The sequence below is a fragment of the Brachycentrus maculatus genome, unplaced genomic scaffold (assembly GCF_059751285.1).
Source record: "Brachycentrus maculatus isolate JH-2025_06_01 unplaced genomic scaffold, ASM5975128v1 h1tg000633l, whole genome shotgun sequence".
Taxonomy (NCBI): domain Eukaryota; kingdom Metazoa; phylum Arthropoda; class Insecta; order Trichoptera; family Brachycentridae; genus Brachycentrus; species Brachycentrus maculatus.
Genome location: NW_028281369.1, coordinates 229,932 through 251,189, shown reverse-complemented (window position 1 = coordinate 251,189; position 21,258 = coordinate 229,932). Strand labels below are relative to the sequence as shown.

General features: G+C 32.8%; 2 protein-coding genes across 3 annotated transcripts; one reads left to right on the top strand and one right to left on the bottom strand.

The window, feature by feature from the left end:
- Window positions 1-1,777: 1,777 nt before the first annotated feature.
- Window positions 1,778-3,621, bottom strand: LOC148300920 (putative palmitoyltransferase ZDHHC24). Its single transcript, XM_088274099.1, has 2 exons — window positions 3,484-3,621; window positions 1,778-2,837 (listed from the first exon to the last, which is right to left on the bottom strand). Exon 2 carries the CDS (start codon window positions 2,827-2,829, stop codon window positions 2,005-2,007), a length of 825 nt encoding a protein of 274 aa, XP_088130225.1. The 5' UTR covers window positions 2,830-2,837; window positions 3,484-3,621; the 3' UTR covers window positions 1,778-2,004.
- A 758-nt stretch (window positions 3,622-4,379) lies between these two features.
- LOC148300919 (delta(3,5)-Delta(2,4)-dienoyl-CoA isomerase, mitochondrial) lies at window positions 4,380-15,566 on the top strand. 2 transcript variants are annotated; one of them, XM_088274113.1, is made up of 8 exons: window positions 4,380-4,510; window positions 4,719-4,863; window positions 6,874-6,962; window positions 10,634-10,841; window positions 11,935-12,022; window positions 12,625-12,737; window positions 13,772-13,898; window positions 15,053-15,566. In XM_088274113.1, exons 2-8 carry the CDS (start codon window positions 4,745-4,747, stop codon window positions 15,149-15,151), a joined length of 843 nt encoding a protein of 280 aa, XP_088130239.1. In that variant the 5' UTR covers window positions 4,380-4,510; window positions 4,719-4,744; the 3' UTR covers window positions 15,152-15,566. The 2 variants fall into 2 exon arrangements, with proteins under 2 accessions (XP_088130239.1, XP_088130238.1); XM_088274112.1 differs by having other exon boundaries at window positions 4,389-4,620.
- Window positions 15,567-21,258: the final 5,692 nt, after the last annotated feature.

The following is a 21,258-nucleotide window of genomic DNA, read 5'->3' as shown; positions in this document are numbered from 1 at the left end:
AAAACCACATAAATATGACATTTTAAACTATTTAGAGTATTTTGCTAGTTTATAGAACGTTTATAATTTTATAATACTGCATCATTAAGTCAAAATTGCATTTTATTAAGTATTTTTTTTTGTTGCCAGTACACCTTCGATATAATATATAAGTTTGCATTTTTAATTGTCATTTTACTTTGTAAATACCATGTTTCTTAAAATCTATTGTGACACATGTTTCAATACATTCCTCATCATTATCAAACACCGTATATATGATGGTATTTACCAAAATTTAAATTAAAGTAGACTTTATTTTTCCTTTGCTTAATTTTAAAAAATGCACAAAAATACTAGTGCAAAAATGGCATTGAGTAGTTTTGTCTTAATTTATTAATAAAGCAGCCTCTACAAATACTATACTCAAAAAAATAATTATAGAGAATAAGCAATCAATAAAATTGATGATCAATATAATTTAAACGTATAAAATAATAAAAAGATCATTATGGTTATATTAAACTACAATATATGGTAACTTGCGTATGACTTTGAGAGTCAAAGGTCTGTCCAAAAATACTCTATGCGATTTATGTTCTTATTTGATATTTTTAAAGATGACTTTGCCTACAACTACGCTATCCCTTAAGTAAACATCTCTAAAAACATTACACATAGTTTGTTGTTGTACATATATGTTTTGTTAAATCTCCACCACATCTCATGATGATTTTATAATAGGTGGTCTGATTTACCCTGTATAATAATTACTTTTATAAGTATAAAAAATATGTTGTATAAACAAACAAAAAACATTTATAAAATTAAAATGTAACTTTGTTTTAAAATCACTGTATAAATTTTATTATAACTTAATTATAATGTTTACCGGTTTCGAAGCTAACCGCTTCTTTATCAAGTCTGATTAATACTAGTATTAATCAGTCTAGTTATAGAAGAGGTTAGCTTCGAAACCGGTAGACATTATAATTAAGTTGTTATAAAATATTTATACTGATTTTGAAACAAAGTTACATTTTAATTATAAAATGGAAAATGACAAGTTAGTGCTTTAAATACAAATTTCATTATAAAAAAAACATTTAGTCATCATATCAAACACAGATAAATGCAAAAAATTTACTTAAAAATACAAGTACTAGGTCCTTAAAGAAATTCAAGTAGATTATAAATTAATGATATTAATTTGATTTATATTAATTAAATTAAATTAATATCATTATTGACTGATTTGATTGTTTATTATATGAAGGCCCGGCGATCAGTCTTGCGCTTCAGGTAACGGTCCAAGGTAATATAAAATCAATATTAGAGTGAAAAAACACTTTTATTTTGATCCATCCTGGAAATCGGATGCGGAACATCCAGCATGTTAGTCAAATGTGCTAACCAATACACTATAGAGGCAGAGAGAGGTTTGCCAGTGGAAAATAAAGATGGAGATAAATATAAATATAAAGAAAATATATTTTTTATAGTGCAATAATAGCATTTTTTGTAAAAAAAGGCACATACGAGCTTCTTATTTTGTATGATCTAACTAATCTAAATGACTAATGATTCAAAACTAGATGTCGGTGGAGGCTTTCATATTTCGCTCACTCCTTTCAAGAACGTCATAAATAAAAAATCGTCAATTTTCACTTGCGCATGTTTTCGGAATGCCCAAAAAATGTACTATATCCCAGCAAAAACGGGATATTTTTAACTTAATATTTACCCGCTACAGAGCAGAAAGTGTTTTTTTCGCATTTTGAAGAAAAGGTATTGTTGATTTATTTTTTTAAATATAATAAATATTTTTCAAATGGAGAAAGAACCTTCAGGTTTTACCTAAAAAGATCTGTTGCACAGTAAAAAGTTCAATAAGTGGCTTGATATTTATTTTTAATACATTGTATTATATTTTTATACTTTAAAAACGTTCTCCTTAAAAATCAAATTTTTTGATTTATAATGTCCTTGAAAGGAGTGAGCGATTTGTTAAATATAGTAAAATAACTATTCTTCTTTTATAATACCATGAGAATTCCAATAAATTCCATTACCGGGCATTTTACTAGGCAAAAATGGTGATATCCACACCATGTACCATCTTTCTCCCAAAACATCCGCTACATTATTACGCCAACCGTTATCGTAGCTTACGAAATGTTTATGCTTACTTTCCGGAGTGATCTGGCCTTTCAAGATAACGCGGCCGTGGTAGACCAGCAAAAACCCTGTGAATCCGGTGATGATTATATTGATCATGAATAATAACACGTTGAGACTTTCCATGGACCAGTCTACTGCGACTGCCACTAACGGGAAAAGAAATTTCGTGCAGTTGAGCCAGCTTCTTATATCCCATTTCATGTGATGATACATAAAATTTAGATTGAAATAAAGAGCGTAAAGGGTAGAAATGAAAACGTAAAACACAAACATGCAGAAGTATCTGTGATTGTAGTAACCGACGCAGCATCCGAAGAAATTGCAGTGGTGGTCGCGTTTTAGTATGCAAATATCACATACGGAGCAGTGCCATGATCGCGGAGGGGCCATGGAGTTGCAAGCCTCGCATAGTCTCCAATCTGCCTTCGGTTCTGGCATGACTTGTCCTAGGATCGTGCCCCCGCCTCGGGCCCCTCTCGTAAAATTACCGATAAGGTTTTGAAGCAGAAATAAAGAATTGAACAAGTGTACTACATAGGCAGGTGTCCATTCCGGGTATAAAATCGGCAGGACGTAAAATAGTTCGTATACATAAAATAACGGGATGAGAGTTATGCAGAGGAACACGTGCAGCCAATCTTGTTTATGCGGTAGGATTCCTCGTCGCATTTTAACAACTGAAAGAAAAACAACAATAAAATCATTATAAAATAAAACTGCTTTGTTTTTAACCACTTTTTGTTGGTACTTTTCACAAGGTTCTTGTCGAAACCGGTTGGAGAAAAGTACCAATAAAAAGTGGTTAAGAACAAAGTAGTTTTGTTTAATGAAGTCTATAAAATGTGCCACAAAGTATCTACGAAAAACATTCAAGAAACCAATAAAATCATTTGTAGAACCACAATATCATTTACACAGAGACTTATCAAACAATATGAAAAACATATCATATTTGGACAAAGAAACATGAAGGAGTATTATGAAAAAGGTCTATAACCTGGTTCTATTGTCCAAAAAGTCAATGAACAAGGAATTTATGTTCAAAAGAGCCATGAAAACTTAATAACAGAGGTTTGTAATGACAAATATATTAGAAATATTTACGCACATCATCTGTGACAACGTAGCGGAAAAGCAAATGTTTAAAAAAAAACTGTATTCTCGGCCTAGAAAATTCCAGCAAGGACATATTTCATTTATTTGCTTCTAATTAACCATATTTAAAATGAAAGTTTAAACTTTTGCATTACAAGGAGGTATGTTTTTGTATGGTAAAGATATTGAAAGAAGAGTGACTATTCATAAAAACAGTTTTATACTCACGTTTTCTTGGTTAAAAATATAAAATTAATGGTTGGTTAGTTGGTAGTAATCATTTCAAATTGGTCGTTTCATTTATAAGAAATCAGCAATGAATAACATTTAAAAATGTGTAGCTGACAGTTATAAGTGTACAATATAACACGGACTAAATATAATAACAAATTATATTTGAATGTTATCACAATCGCATTCCAGTATACAAATATATTTTTATCTTATTTGACAGCTGTCATATAAGAACTGTCAAAAATATGAATAGACAATGAAATGAACTTATTTACAAGGTACCTACCCACCGAAAACACGAAAGGCCCAAAGTGTTTTTTTTTCCAAATGGAAAATACTGCGCATTTGGATTTTCGCATGGTATTTTTCAATATCAATCTACATGCATAGGTAAATTGGTGTTCAGAATTACAAAAAAGGAAAACGTTTGCTGCTAGGCTTAGAGTTTGCAGGTTGAAATAAGCCCTTACGTTTGGTTTCTTCGCTTCTTGGATCACAAACTAGTTTCTTTAACTTAGCGTGTCCGCTACAACGCATGTCAAAGATAATTTCGTCCATGTAGGTTAAGCGGAATCGTCCTCTGTGCCTTCGCATATGCCTTCCACAATCGTAAAAAGCAGGCCAGGGTATCTCATATCCATTTGGGTCGCTGTTGTATTGCTTTATTTAGTAAGCATCTAGACTTCCCAGCCCTGCTTGAAACCTTGTTATTCCCTATATGTTTCGACCAGTAAATCTGACAACATGCACCTGTATATCACATCTCAAATGCCTCTTCTGCCTGCGTATTGGTTTCTAGACAATTAATATTCTTACGCCTATCTGCATATTATTTTCATTATCATGAGTGGAGGATTATAAAAAAAAAGATTCGTCTTGAATATAATTTTGTTGTCTATGGTTTACTGTCAAACGAAGTGTCAATGTGCGGAAAAAATTCCAAAACTTGATTTCGTTTGGAAAGTTTGATATAGAAATTGCTTGCGTTATCAAAACGCTCAATTGAACTTTGAACTTGAAAGTGAGTTGAATATTTTGACTGCATTTTTTCGAAAGGTGTGAGCATTTTTTTCACAATGTTTTCTTCAATTTCCGTTAATATAAACCGATTATCGAAGATCAACACTAGAGGTGATGGTTTGATTTATATTTAATATCAAGTATTTTTTAATCGAATCTTCTTCACTCCAGAGTTATGTTTTTTTTTTGTTCTCATTGAATGCTTGTAGGTCTTCGTGCGGCATTGACAGCAAGCATGTCATCCACTCCCGGAACATTTGAAACATTATCTGTAACAGTTCCTAAACCGTTTGTATACCATGTGGAACTCAACCGACCTGACAAATTGAACACTTTCAATAAAACGATGTGGTTGTAAGTACATTAAAACTCACATTTCGTCATCTTAATTACTCATTTATTTATTTTTTCTTATATCGCTCGCTCCTTTCAATAACGTCACAAGTATATCAAAAAACTTGATTTTTCAGGAGAACGTTTTTAAAGTTTAAAAATATAATACAATGTTTTAAAAATAAATATCTAGCCACTTAGTGAACTTTTTACTACGTAACAGATCTTTTTAGGTAAAACCTGAAGATTTTTTCTAATTTGAAAAAAAAATAGTTTTATTAAAAAAAAAATTAAACAATACCTTTTCTTCAAAATGCAAAAACAACACTTTCTGCCCTGTAGCGGGTAAATATTAAGTTAAAAATATGCACAATATGGTAAATATTAAGTTATGAAAAAGATATATATATATTAATATATCTTTTTCCGGGATATAGTACATTTTCTGGGCATTCCGAAAATATGCTCGACTGAAAATTGACGATTTTTGATTTATGACGTTCTTGAAAGGAGTGATCGATATGTACGTAACAATTTACATCGTATATTACATAAAACATATATATTGTAAATTATTAAACAGACACACACAGTGCCCTATGCACCTTTGGGTGCGGATGAGGGTTCAAGTTAAAAATAGTGGGATGACTTTTAGAAAAAAAAACTAGAAACGCGTTTATTTGCTAAATCATTTCCACTATCTCCTTTTCCCCAATTCAATCACAGTGAAGCGCCCTTGAGGTAGTATTTTACGAAAATGGTGCTATAGAAATCATCCAAAATCATTATTATTATTACTTTGCTTATGTATATTAACAATTATAATTAATGCGAATGATTAGATGGTCAGCTGAAGTGTCCCTTGGAGATTAAAATAAAGAGTTCACACATTCGTGGGAGCCTGGCTGTAACAGGCATCAATAGTAAGGTAGAGGAAAGGCAACTGAGATGGTACGGGCACATAGGACGTAGAGAACCAGAACATATTGTAAACCAGGCGATCGCCATGGATCTTCCTCGAAAGACATCTAGAGGAAGACAAAAAAATTCATGGATGCTGTAGAAAGATAAAATAATTCAAAAGCATGACCTAGGTGACGTTGTATATGATAGAAGGACCTACAACCTGAGGACAAGGGGAGCTGACTTAAACTGTTTACAAAGATGATAAGTTGGGATGGAGCTAGGAAGGATAAAGGTGGAGACTGACCGGAGTATTTCGTCGTAACGTAACACGTTACGATGCTAGTATGGGTTCTAGTTGAACACCAACTTAATTTAACAGAAGGGAAGCAAGATGAAAGCGGATAACTTTTAACACAAATTTATTCAGTTCTAAAAAATTACAATGTCCGCCTCCGTAGTGTAATGGTCAGCACGCTCGGCTACCGTTCTGGAGGTTCCGGGTTCGATTCCCAAGGGGGGTAAAATAAATATAAGTGATTTTTTCACTGCCATATTTATTTAAGATTACCCTGGACTGGTATCTGAAGCGGAGGGCTGATCACCTTTCCTTCATGTGTAAACAATCAAGATAACACTGCGTTTATATGACGCAGTGCCCTATGCACCATTGGGGTGCGGATAAGGGTTTTATTATTATTATTAAAAAATTACAATCAAGAAATATTTAAGAATAATTGCGTGATTCTAATGTGAGAACAGTTGAAGGACGTGTCGATCAGCGGACGGGCGGTGACGAAATGTAGCGGTCTGGTTCCCGTTCGGTGCGAGCTCGATTTGGGTGTTCGATTATGCTCGTTCATTCGATTGTCGAGGTGCCACAGCGTGTTCGATTATGCTCGTTCATTCGATTGTTGTGGGTTGCCACACTAGCATTCAGGCAGTCAGTACAGCGAGCCGAGCGCTCCATCCATAGTTTCGGATGCTCGCTGATGCTTGCCGCAAGCGATGTTACGACGTTATGTTACGACGAAATGCTCCGGTCAGTCTTTAACTTAAGGTTATCATTAATTCGGTTTTGTGCCAATATTCTAAGTGTATTTTGATTTGTTCTGTTATTTATTTTAGTGAATTGGGGAGACGTTTTGAAGAATTAAACGACAATGCAGACTGCCGTGTTGTTGTCCTCTCAGGTTCCGGAAAGCACTTTACAGCCGGTGACTATATTTATTTATTTATTAACCATTTTAGTGCCAGGAGGTAATTATTAACCTTTTCATAGCCGCAAATAAATTACGCGGCAGTGCTCAACAGGCCAAGTATTTTTTTGAAAAAAAAATGTTGATTAAAGATTTTTTTTTTGTTGTTTTTATTGAATTATAATTTACTTACCAAATATTATATCCCGCATCGATTGTTAGAGTTTTATTCTTGAAGTTAAACCAGTTTCAAATTTTCAGGGTTGTCACACTAAGTCGCACACGCAAGTTTTTATTAAATTTAATATTAACACACAACTATTATTTATCAATGGAATATTTTAAAATAATAAGAAAAACACAAAAAAATTGAGCAAAATAAAAACCCCTGGCGTTCAAAACAATCGATTAAAATAATCAATATTTCAAGTGGTTTGAGTGGTAGCCCTAATGACATCTGTCAACTGTCAGCTGAAAGTGATACCGATAAATCACTTAAAAGTATTTAAAAACTTTATAAAATATTTTGTGACAACTTCAACTGATGGCAATGTATGTTCCGTTTTTGACAGATTGTCAATATGAGTTAAAACTGCGGAGTAATACGTCATCAAAAGTACTGACGAGATATCTCGTCTCTGGCCATACGGGCACTCCGCCATTTGCCGAGATATCTCGTCTCTGGCAACCATCGGGTTAATTAATAACTAGTGACAACATTTTGAGTGTGTCCAAATACGTGTTCACAAAATCTGGATTATCTCTAATCACAGGAGTTATTTTCATATTATTTTTTGACATCTCATCAAAGATGAAGAAGAATATGGAAGTCTGGGCATTTTCTAGCGTTTTTCATGTATGTGATTATAATCCAGGATTCGGACCTCACATACTAATAAAAGAGTTTCTGCTCTATAAAAAGCAGTCGTCAGTCCCGTAAATAATAAAAATAAGAATAAATTTGGATAACTTATAAAGTGCCATTTTCGTAAAATAATACCTCAAGGTCGCTTCACTGTGAATGAATTGGGGAAAATTTTATGGTGGAAATGATTTAGCAAACAAATGCCCAGACTTCCATATTCTTCTTCATCTTTGATGAGATGTCAAAAAATAATATAATAATCAGTGATTAATAATTAGTAAGGCTGTAATATTTTAAGAAAAATAAAACCTCATAAAATTATATTTTTTATTTGTATATATATTTAAAGGAAAAAAAGAAAATAAATATGAAGACTTACCATATCGCTCACTCCTTTCAAGAACGTCATAATTCAAAAATCGTCAATTTTCAGTTGTGCATGTTTTCGGATTGCCCAGAAAATGTACTATATCCCAGCAAAAGCGGCATATTTTTAATATAATATTTACTCGCTACAGGGCAGAAAGTGTTGTTTTTGCATTTTGAAGAAAAGGTATTATTTAATTATTTTTTTAAATATCCTAAATATTTTTCAAATGGAGAAAAAACCTTCAGGTTTTACCTAAAATGATCTGTTTCACAGTAAAAAGTTCAGTAAGTGGCTTGATATTTATTTTTATTACATTGTATTATATTTCAAAACTTTAAAAACGTTCTCCTGAAAAATCAAGTTTTTTGATTTATGACGTTCTTGAAAGGAGTGAGCGATATATGTCATGTACAAAAATGTGTTACTAAATAAATCAATCTAAGGGTGGAGACTGACCGGAGCCATTTCGTTGTAACGTAACATGTTACGATGCGAGCATTCGTATAGTCAGTACAGCTAGCCGAGCATTCCATCCATTGTTTCGGATGCTCGCCACGAGCAATGTTACGACGTTATGTTACAAAGAAATGCTCCGGTCAGTCGCCAACATAAGAAAGAAAAAAAAATTAAGACAAAAAATAATTAAAATAAAAATATATTATATTACCAACAAACATAAACAATAAATAATAAATGTAAGTCCCTCTCCAAGCACAAGAACTTAGTCTCTTTATTGGAGAGAACTACGTTATTAATTTTAAGATAGTAAAAGGAGAATTGTCTAGAAAATGAATTAAAATTATATTAAAATTAAAATAAACAAAAACTTTTGTAACCATATTAAATAATAAAAATATCATCATCATGACCGACATCACTCTGATGATGTCGGTTACCACGAAACCCAGTTGCTGGTCAAATAAAATTAATCTGGAAAAAATTACAAAGTTGTCATTTTATTCTTTTGTTTTTTTAGTTTTTTTTTTATTTATTTATTTTTTGGAAAACCAACAGAATATTTAACAAAAATAACATAATATAATAAAAAAATAAAAATAACATTCCAATTAGAGGTTTTCACTTAAGTAATTTAAAAATAAAAATAAAAATAAACTGTCATGTACATAAAAGTATAACTATATAATAAACTTACATTACATGTTTTTATAAAATAGTAGAAATTTTCTTTATCAACTAGTCAAATAGACATCAACAATATTTGTCTTAAACGTATTAAAAGAAACATTATTGATGTCTGTTTCATTAAGCATTACATTGCACATATCGCAAGCTCGATTTAATAATGAATTTTGAATTTATTATACTAAAAAACTAACTAACTAACTAACCATCACGGGTAGGCAGAGAGAATAGAGCGCCACACCACTCTGTCCTTGCAAACATTCTTCTCGCCTCTTCCACGTTCATGCATCTCATACATACCCGCCGATTGTTACGACTCCTAACCTGACCACTTTCAAGTATTTGGCATACCTGATCGTGCCATGTTTTTCTTGGTCTTCCTCTGCTTCTTTTCCCGCTAACATTCAAAATATGAATAATAATATTTTAGGCGTTTTTTGAAAGTCATCACACTTGGCTACCGTTCTGGAGGTCCCGGGTTCTATTCCCAAGGGGGGTAAAATAAATATAAGTGATTTTTTCACTGTAATATTTATTCAATATTACCCTGGACTGGTACCTGAAGCGGAAGGCTGATCACCTTTCCTTCTTGTGTAAACGATCAAGATAACACTGCGTTTATATGACGCAGTGCCCTATGCACCATTGGGTGCGGATAAGGGTTTTTTTTTTTTTTTGAAAGTCATAGAGATGGTTACTATCTTATAGAAAATTATTAATTGATGAATTAATTTGTGTATTTATATATTAATAAATTTTCTTTATCAACTAGTCAAATAGACATCAAATATATTTCTCTTAAACGTATTAAAATAAACATTATTGATGTGTATTTCATTAAGCATTACATTGCACTTATCGCAGGCTCGATTTAATAATGAAATTGGAAATTATTCTACAAAATATGGATAATAATATTTTACGCGTTTTTTTTAAAGTCATAATAATAATAATATAACCCTTATCCGCACCCCAATGGTGCATAGGGCACTGCGTCATATAAACGCAGTGTTATCTTGATCGTTTACACATGAAGGAAGGGTGATCAGCCCTCCGCTTCAGGTACCAGTCCAGGGTAATATTGAATAAATATGACAGTGAAAAAATCACTTAAATTTATTTTACCTCCCCTGGGAATCGAACCCGGGACCTCCAGAACGGTAGCCGAGCGTGGTGACCATTACACTACGGAGGCTGACAAGAGATGGTTATTATCTCATAGAAAATTATTGATTAATATATTAATTAATATGTAAACAAGTATCTGGACACACTCAAAATGTTATATCAAAAACCGTTTTCCTCCTTCAGGTATCGACTTGAAAGACATGCTCTCCGTTGGCCAAGACTTGGCCGATTTAGAAGACATAGCGAGAAAGAGTAAATACCTTTACAAGATGATCAGGATATACCAGGACAGCATAAGTGCATTGGAGACCTGCGTCAAGCCAGTCGTGGCGGCTGTGCACAATGGCTGTATCGGGGCCGGGGTGGACTTGATCACGTCGGCTGACATCAGGTGACTAGTCTAATTATCAACCCATCATGCGTTCCTGATACTCACCTTGTGATTTGTAACCTTTAACCAAACCCAATGGTGCGTAGGGCACTGTATCAATTATTTTTTTGACACATCGCTCACTCCTTGCAACAACGTCAAAAATCATCAATCTTCAGTTGTGCATGTTTTCGGAATGCCCATAAAATGTACTATATCCCAACAAAAGCGGCATATTTTTAACTTAATATTTACCCGCTACAGGGCAGAAAGTGTTGTTTTTGCATTTTAAACACAAGGTATTGTTTGATTATTTTTTTAAATATACCTACTAAAAAATTTTTAAATGGAGAAAGAACCTTCAGGTTTTACCTAAAAAGATCTGTTGCATAGTAAAAAGTTCAATAAGTGGCTTGATATTTATTTTCAATACATTTAATTATATTTTTAAACTTTAAAAACGATCTCCTGAAAAATAAAGTTTTTTCAAATATGACATTGTTGAAATGAGTGAGCGATATCAACATAGAAGAAGAAGAATATGGAATTTCATTGATTGATTCAGTCACTTTGTGTTAAAATCTATCCATTTTCAATTTAAGTTTTACTTAGTTAGCGCCACATTTTGTCCACCTCCGTAGTGTAATAGTCAGCACGCTCGGCTACCGTTCTGGAGGTCCCGGGTTCGATTCCCAGCGGGGGTCAAATAAATATAAGTGATTTTTTCTCTCTAATATTTATTCAATACTACCCTGGTTTGGTACCTGAAGCGGAGGGCTCATTACCTTTCCTTCGTGTGTAACGATCAAGTTAATGCAGTGCCCTATGCACCATTGGGGTGCGGATAAGGGTTTGAATGAAAGTGCCACATTAGTTTTCGATGCATTCCGCATAATTTTCAAACACCATATTTGGAAATGGTGCGGAATGCATCGAAACACATAATAGATTTTAAGAAATATTTAAGCAATTCTATTTTAGTTCATAAAATAGAATTGCTTTGCATGAGAAGTCTATCAGGAAGCCTAGATGCTTCTGTATCAGATCCGGGATGCAGTTAGGACAGGTTTAAATGTTGTTTCTCATTGATTTTCATACTTTGTATCGATTCAAGGTTCTGCACAAAAGATGCTTGGTTCCAAGTCAAGGAAGTAGACATCGGAATGGCGGCCGATGTTGGAACTCTACAGAGGCTTCCTAAGGTACATTTCATTATTGTTCAAGCAAAACTCACCTATTTAACACATGTTCAAGCAAAACTCACCTATCAAAGACATGTTCATGCAAAACTCACCTTTCAAAGACATGTTCAAGCAAAACTCACCTATCAAAGACATGTTCAAGCAAAACTCACCTATCAAAGACGTGTTCAAGCAAAACTCACCTATCAAAGACATGTTCAAGCAAAACTCACCTATCAATGACGTGTTCAAGCAAAACTCACCTATCAAACACATGTTCAAAAAAACTCATCTTTAAAACATCCATTCAAGGCACCACGGCATAGTTGGATTGGCACGCTTGACTGAGAAACTGGCGTCGCGGGTACGATTCCCGCCAAGTGCATAATAAATTCAAGAAAGATTTATTTTCAATTGGTCTTGGTATTTGTGATGTATTTTTTCACATTTGACCTTACTATCCTACCTGCAGATAAGCCTCTAATAGAGGCTTTGCTAGTTATTCCATTAAAAAAAAACTATTTAACACCTTCTAAATCAAATATCACTAAACACCTCCTGTTCAACCAAAAAATTGTGTTGAAACAATATTTTTTAAATTAATTTTTACATTATCTTCATAGGTAATTGGCAATATGTCATTAGTGAGGGAACTCTGCTACACCGCGAGGAAAGTGCAGTCTGATGAAGCTCTTAACTGTGGACTAGTGAGTAAAGTCTACCCAGACAAAGAGAGGTACATCTTACTATTAATTCTCATATTATCAAATGGCGACAATACGTCGACATGGTAAATTCCCTAGTAAATCGGTTTGTTACTATATCGCTCACTGCTTTCAAGAACGTCATAAATCAAAAATTGACAATTTTCAGTTGTGCATGTTTTCAGAATGCCCAAAAAATGTACTATATCCCAGCAAAAGAGGCATATTTTTAACTCAATATTTACCCGCTACAGGGCAGAAAGTGTTGTTTTTGCATTTTGAAGATAAGGTATTATTTAATAATTTTTTTAAATATACTAAATATTTTTCAAATGGAGAAAAAACCTTCAGGTTTTACCTAAAAAGATCTGCTGCGCAGTAAAAAGTTCAATAAGTGGCTTGATACTTATTTTTAATACATTGTATTATATTCTTAAACTTTAAAAACGTTCTCCTGAAAAATCAAGTATTTTGATTTATGACGTTCTTGAAAGGAGTGATCGATATGTCGCCACTGTGAACCGTTATGTTGTTTAAATAGTATGTCGCCACTGTGTACCGTTATGTTGTTTAAATAATAAAAGGCTGGGATACGTACTAACACAGGTACACTTCTGTCCCTCCAGTTGCTCAATGTCCTCCCCAGCATTGAGCCACTTAAAGCTTGTGAAAACTTTGGTAGATAAGTTGGTAGGGGACTTTTGGCAGATTCCAAATAGGCCGTCTACTCCTTAAACTGAGGTCCGCCTGGATTATGTTGAACCGCCTTCCATGATTATGGCTAACCTTCAATATGGAAAGCCACAGTAAGAAGAATATTTTTATATCTCTGACTTGGTGTTACAGATAGGGCGTTTGTGCACTACACGGAATTACAGTTAGCGTTTTAAAACGATGATTGGCTTGTGCTTTTGTCCATCTTTCTTCGGATCGGTGCTCTTGATCCGTGCGTGAACACGTTCCGCTTAAATTCGATCACGCTAAACTGTCGTAGTTGCTGTCATTTTTCAAAACCGGACTGCCGGACGGTAAAATTAGCAGTTTTGATTATTTCATTTCTCGACAGCTTGTTGAAAGGCGCTATGGAGTTAGCTGAAGATATCTCTACAAAGAGTCCGGTGGCCGTGCAGATGACCAAGAAGTCTCTGGTGTACTCTCAGGATCACACAAACCAAGAAGGATTAGAATACATGGTAATTCCTTTAAGGATATTAAAATAAAAATTAAAATATGTATTATTTTTTGACATCTCATCAAAGATGAAGAAGAATATGGAAGTCTGGGCATTTAGGGGGCTGACGACCGTCACAGGCTTGTTTAAGTGATCACTTTACGCACATGTAACATTCACCAATTCTACTCATTATTGACAACCACACTACTCAAAATCTTAGAAGTTCATATATGAACCAATTGAGAAACCTTGTTCTTGAATCACTAGAACTTCACTAGAGACATCTATTGGTGAGATGAAAAGAAGCTTTTTATTGAGCAGAAACTCTAATATTAGTATGTGAGATCCGAACCCTGGACTATAATCACATACATACATGAGAAACGCCAGAAATATCATTTTCATTTTTATTATTTTAGCTTAACTCAAAATCTTAGAAGTTCATATATGAACCAATTGAGAAACCTTGTTCTTGAATCACTAGAACTCACCAGAGACATCTATTGGTGAGATGAAAAGAAGCTTTTTATTGAGCAGAAACTCTAATATTAGTATATGAGATCCGAATCCTGGACTATAATCACATACATGAGAAACGCCAGAAATATCATTTTCATTTTTATTATTTTAGCTTCTAATTTGACTAGTTAATTTATTTACAACATTTTGAGCGTGTACAAATACAAATAAGTATTTGGACACTCTCAAAATGTTGTAAATTAAAATATGTACTTGAACAATTTAAAATTCCTTTGAAATAGTTATTGGATTGAAGTAATTTTTTTCCGCCTCCGTAGTGTAATGCTCAGCAGGCTCGGCTACCGTTCTGGAGGTCCCTGGTTCGATTCCCAGTGGGTCAAATAAATATAAATGATTGTTTCGCTGTAATATTTATTCAATATTACCCTGGACTGGTTGGTACCTGAAGCGGAGGGCTGATCATCTTTCCTTCATGTTTTAAAAATCAAGATAACTTTGCAATTATATGATGCAGTGCCCTATGCACCATTGGGGTGCGTATAAGGGTTTTGAAAAAATTATGAATTCAATATTGTAAAATGTACCGTTTCGTCATGGGAAATCGCAGTGAGGGTACATTATTATAATTTGTAATTACGTTCATGATGAAATTAATCAATTTGTGAAGGAATAATAATATGTATTTTTTTCTAGGCTCTTATTAATCAAGCGATGTTACAGAGTGAGGACTTTGTGAACGCTTGTATGGCACAAGCGATGAAGGGTGAAAAGCCGGTGTTCTCCAAGCTATAAGAATGATTACGAAACTGAAAACACTGTAAATCTATGAGCACACCATGTAAAAATAATATTATATCGTTAAATTATCATATCGCTGGTTTAATGCCAAAGGGCCACAACGCAAAAAAAATAAACACTTTATTCCAAAAATGGTATCTGTCAGTGGACATTTCATGGGTCTTTTTCAGTTTAATTTATTTTTTGCGTTGTGGCCTTTTGGCATTCAACCAGCGGTATACATACAAAGTATTTATAAATTTGGCGTTCAATTTGTAGAACTCCATTTTAATTTACGTATTACATGTTAAAATCAAACACTGATTTTTAGAGTGTACTAAATTGTATTTTTATCGTTAAAAACACATTAAAATATAGTTTGTGACAATGTTAAACTAATGACATTAGTTTGAAAATGTCATAACAAGGCGAAACAATTGTCACAAATTTTATTTTTATGTGTTTTTAACAATGAAATACAATTTAGTAGACTCTAAATATCAGTGTTTGATTTTGCCATTTTATATGTAAATATACAAAGTACTCCAGTACTGTTCAACTTACGAATTTGATATTTTTATAAGATTTATTGTGTGTACACTTGATTTCTTTTTTGCATGAGGGATAATTCGGGAAATTGCTGTTTAAAGAAAAAAAATATGTATATGCAGTGCACATTTGCTAATTTGAACGTAAATCTTGCAGAAGGTTGTTCGGATTAGGGAATTGTTTGAATCACTGAGTGTTTTGAGAAAAATGAGGCAAAAAAGGAAATTTTGGTTTATAAAATGCTGGCCAAAGGTCTTGTCATTTTACCCCTTTGTTAACCGGATCCACGCGGCTCGCATAACCGTATGTGTTTTAACAGGACATGCCCCATACGCGGCTGACATAAGCGTTTGTGTTATCACTTTGCTCCAAGTTTCGAACCTCAGTTCAACTTGGAGGGATTTTTTCATGGTGTGGAACTTTGGATAAAATAATACGTCAATCCTCGGCCTTATGACATCTGTTGAAATATCTGACTAATAATTTGTAACATCACAAGGATAAATAAAACAACAGATCCCTGATTTTTCTTGCGGTCAGTAATTAGTCCGCGCCATAATCATGCCCTATATCTGTCTCACTCTCGACGCTACGCATCGCCAGTGGGTAAGAGTGACACACGATGCGTGCTTTGATTTATTTATGTTACGATCTAATTTGTTTATATTACGATATATTTCAAGAATAATGTGACACACATGTATTATTGAGTACCAAAAAGGCACAATGAATCCCATTGAACGTTTTTGTTTAGGAAAATAAATCGTTTCATAACTAAATACATGATAAAAGTAATCATTTAAAAAACGGCGAAATACAGCCGCGCACGAGCGTCTCTTAGGAACAAAGTTAACGCGTTTAAAAGGTTAAAATTAGTATGAATATAAGCGAAACCTCTTTATAAGATAAAAATGCCCCAGTCCTAGAATTCTCTGATGTCTAGGTTTGACTATATTTTATTTTTAAATTGTGCATTCTTTTAACACATCTAATTAGTAAAATAATGTAGGAAAATCATGCTGATGTTTTAATGCTTTAAGTTTCAGGTACAAGTTAAATAAATATTAGACTGAAAAAGTACTAATATTTCATAAATTTTTCTAAAATCTCAGCATAGATGAAGAAGAATATGGAAGTCTGGGCATTTACAGGACTAACAACCATCATAGGCTTGGTCAAGTGATCACTTTACACACGTGTAACATTCACCAATTCCACTCATTATTGACAACCACACTACTCAAAATCTTAGAAGTTCTATATATGAACCAATTGAGAAACCTTGTTCTTGAATCACTAGAACTTCACTAGATTCACCAATTTTGTACATGATTGATTGATTTATGTTTTACTTATTTTTTTACTATTGAAATACTCACACATGGCAAATTTCAGATTAAATTATGTTATGTGAAACCCATGCAAAAAGAGAATCAAGTGTACTTTTATTATTACAGAAATGTTATTGTTTATAATAAAGATTTATACCTAATAAACGAGTACTTTATTTACCTTTTTCTTGGCTTCAGTCTGTATAAAGTTTTTTTCATAAATTAATTATTACATTTAGTCCGCCTCCGTAGTGTAATGGTCAGCACGCTCGGCTAACGTTCTGGAGGTCCCGGGTTCGATTCCCAAGGGGGGTAAAATAAATATAAGTGATTTTTTCACTGTCATATTTATTCAATATTACCCTGGACTGGTACCTGAAGCGAAGGGCTAATCACCTTTCCTTCATGTGTAAACGATCAAGATAACACTGCGTTTATGTGACGCAGTGCCCTATGCACCATTGGGGTGCGGATAAGGGTTTTATTATTATTATTATTATTATTTGTGAATAAGTATATAACTTGAAAATACTTTTTAAATGAGCGATTATGATATTTTAAATTGTATTTATTTATTTATGAGCTAGCTCTACCTGGCCACACATTGTTGTGGCTCAGTCTGGTTAAATAAAAAAGAAAGAAAATAGAAACCATTCATTATCACAGTCCTTGTGAAGCAATACAAACATTAAAAATATATGTACATCCATATATCGCTCACTTCTTTCAACAACGTCATATACCAAAAAACTTGATTTTTCAGATCGTTTTTAAAATTTAAAAATATAATACGATGTATTAAAAATGAATATCTAGCCACTTATTGAACTTTTTACTGTGCAACAGATCTTCTTAGGTAAAACCTGTTTTTTTTCCATTTGAAAAATATTTAGTATATTTATAAAAATAATTAAACAATACCTTTTCTTCAAAATGCAAAAACAACACTTTCTGCCCTGTAGCAGGTAAATGTTAAGTTAAAAATATGCCGCTTTTGCTAGGATATAGTATATTTTTAGGGCATTCTGAAAACATGCACAACTGAAAATTGACAATTTTTCATATATGACGTTGTTGAAAGGAGTGAGCGATATATTTAACAAATAAATTAAATAAAAAAAGATTTTCGAATAAAAACTAGAAATGCATTATTTCTCAAAATCATTACATTAAATCAGCGTTTCCCAACCTTTTTTGTCTCGCGTACCACTTGGTAGTACATCACAATTAGTTTTACCACTTTGTAAAAATGATTGTTTTTTAGGATTTTTTTTATTGTATTTGCATTATAAATTTTATAGGGTGACTATATTTCCCAGAACTCAATTTATTTAAATAAAAAAATACCAAAGGTTCTATTTTTTCTGATCAAAATGAGACATTTGAACTTTACGTATGACAAGGTTTTTTTTAGCCCTTTGGACGCGTAAATCGACTATAGTCCATTGCTTAAACAAATAAAAGGAAATAAAAATAATTTTATAGAATACTTTACTTTTTATGGAAAAATCTGCATTTTTCAAATCAACTTTTATTTTTTGCTTAACGCGTTCAAAGGGTTAAATAAACAGTGCCCAAGCACACTTCTGGTCGAAATTATAAAACCAAGACATTAAAAAAAAAATTAACAACTAATTTTTATTTAAAAAAACACAACTACAAAGAGCGGCTTAGGGTGACAGAAATACATAGTATGAAATTGAAGTGTTTTTGTAAATTTTATTAAAATTAAACACTTAAATATACCACTTTAATGAGTTTTATTTTATTTACGACTAGTTTCGAAAACGACAGATGTTTTCATCTTCTGGTACAAATTAAAACTAAGAAGATGAAAACACCTGTCGTTTTCGAAACTAGTCGTAAATAAAATAGAACTTATTATGTGGTATATTAAAGTGTTTAATTTTAATAAAATAATCATGTCATTCCACAAAGTTAATGCCGAATCAATAAATAATAAAAACACAAATAATTATTTTATTTAAAAAAATATTTTAACCTTTTTTTTATTAACATAAATTGTATACATTTATTTCATCACAATTTTAAACATATTTAAAAAATAAATATTTTGCAAAGACCCACCAAGCCACCTTGTGTGTCTTGTCGGTGTTCTTTTTTAATACATTTTTTATTGTTTTTAACCATTTTAACCTAATATACACACAAAAAAGAGAGAAAAATTAAGAATATATATATATATATATATATATATATATATATATATATATATATATATATATATATATATATATATATATATATATATATATATATATATATATATATATATATATATATATTACAATTTTCATAAAATTAACTCTTGATCATTTACCCATTCCTTTATTTTGCCTTTGTTCCATATTTTATTTTAACCTGGAATGGGAATACCTGTCCGGGAATCAAACCTGGACCTCTGGCATGGAAACCAAATGCACTAACCAAGTTCCAGCCATAGCCGGGCGTTCATAAGAAATGATTTTTTACAAAAAAAACATAAGTAGCAATCGAATGAATGAGGAAAGAGCAGTACAACAAATTTATGAAACGAATTTGGTTGGTAATAGAAGCAGAAAAAGGCCGAAGAAAACTTGGCATTGTCAAATTGAGTATTTCAAATGCTTGGGCGTGGTCAGGTCAGGAGTCGGAATAATCGGCGTGTATGTATGAGGTGATGCATGAATGTGGAAGAGGTGAATATCATGAGTGTGTCTAAATTTGTGTAAAAAATGCTTCACTTACATTATAATATGTACATGAAGATTTTTTAGTGATATCTCAATATAGATGGAGAAATCTAAGTATTACAGGGCTTAAGACCTGTCGTAGGCTGTATTAAGTGAACACGTTGTACTAAACGTTAAAATATTAATGAAAATCTTAAATGATTTTATATGATACGAAAATATCAAGGAGACACTGCATCAACCCAATGTGTCCGAAATTTGAGAAATATGGTTGTCAATCATGGGTAGATTGGTGAATGTCATAGAAAGTATGAAGTGATCACTAAATAAAAATGACAGGTCTTACATATAGGTACCAACTCGGCTGTCCAAATTTAAAACACAGTAAGGGACATTTTTTTTGTAGTACGTTTTTTTTTGCATTTTTGGACTAAGTAGAGTCTACTTAGTCTAAAACGTACTACAAAAAAATGTCCCTTACTCTGTTTTAAATTTGGACAGCCGAACTTATGTTATGTGTATGATGAAATAAAAATAAATACATAAGTACATAGTATTAGATAAGATAGTTTATGCTTAGTACATAAATAAACTCATATCCTATGTAATCTCGCTAAGCAAAAACATACAAATAAAATCATACATCTAAGTAGCTTAAAATAATTTTACGAAAAATTTTCTTTCATATTTTGTACATTAAAAGCATTATTAACTTTGTGGTATGGTAATAAAACACTCTCCATAGGGAGATATGATAGCATTCATCGTTCATTTTGTGTATAAAAGTGGTTTACCTATTACACAATGTGAACGATGAATGATAAGGAGAGTGTTAATTTTCTTTCATTTGAAATGTGCCCTCGGCACGAGAAAACTCAGGGTTTATTGTAATTTATAATTATGTGTATGATGAAACAAAAATTAAAATAAATCAATGAAATCTGATGCTCCATTGAGTACAATTCATTCAAACCCTTATCCGCATCCCAATGATGCATAGGGCACTGCATCATATAAACGCAGTGTTATCTTGATCGTTAACACATGAAGGAAAAGTGATCAGCCCTCCGCTTCAGGTACCAACCAGTCCAGGGTAATATTGAATAAATATTACAGTGAAAAAATCAGTTATATTTATTTGACCCCCCTGGTAATCGAACCCGAAACCTCAAGAATGGTAGCCGAGCGTGCTGACCATTACACTACGGAGGCGGAGAATACAAAGAAATATTTAATTTAAAAATGCTGCATAAAAGTTTTTTGTCGCGAGATTTTCCCAATACGCAGAATGGCCTTTTTTTAATGAAACGTTCTATTAATAAAGCTTCATTCTGTTTCATAAATACGTTTCCTATTTCTGCCGCCGTTAATGAATGCTATTCCCGCGCCAAATAACAAACAATGAATTCAAAAATCGATAAGTGCAACGGGGTTCGTCGTACTGGTGACCCAGTTAGGCCTCCATTGAGCAGGTCTCTATGGCAGCGTAGTGCAGGCGGCCGGGAAGCTCGGATCAATCATGGTGCCGGATTTATGAATGCAACCCATG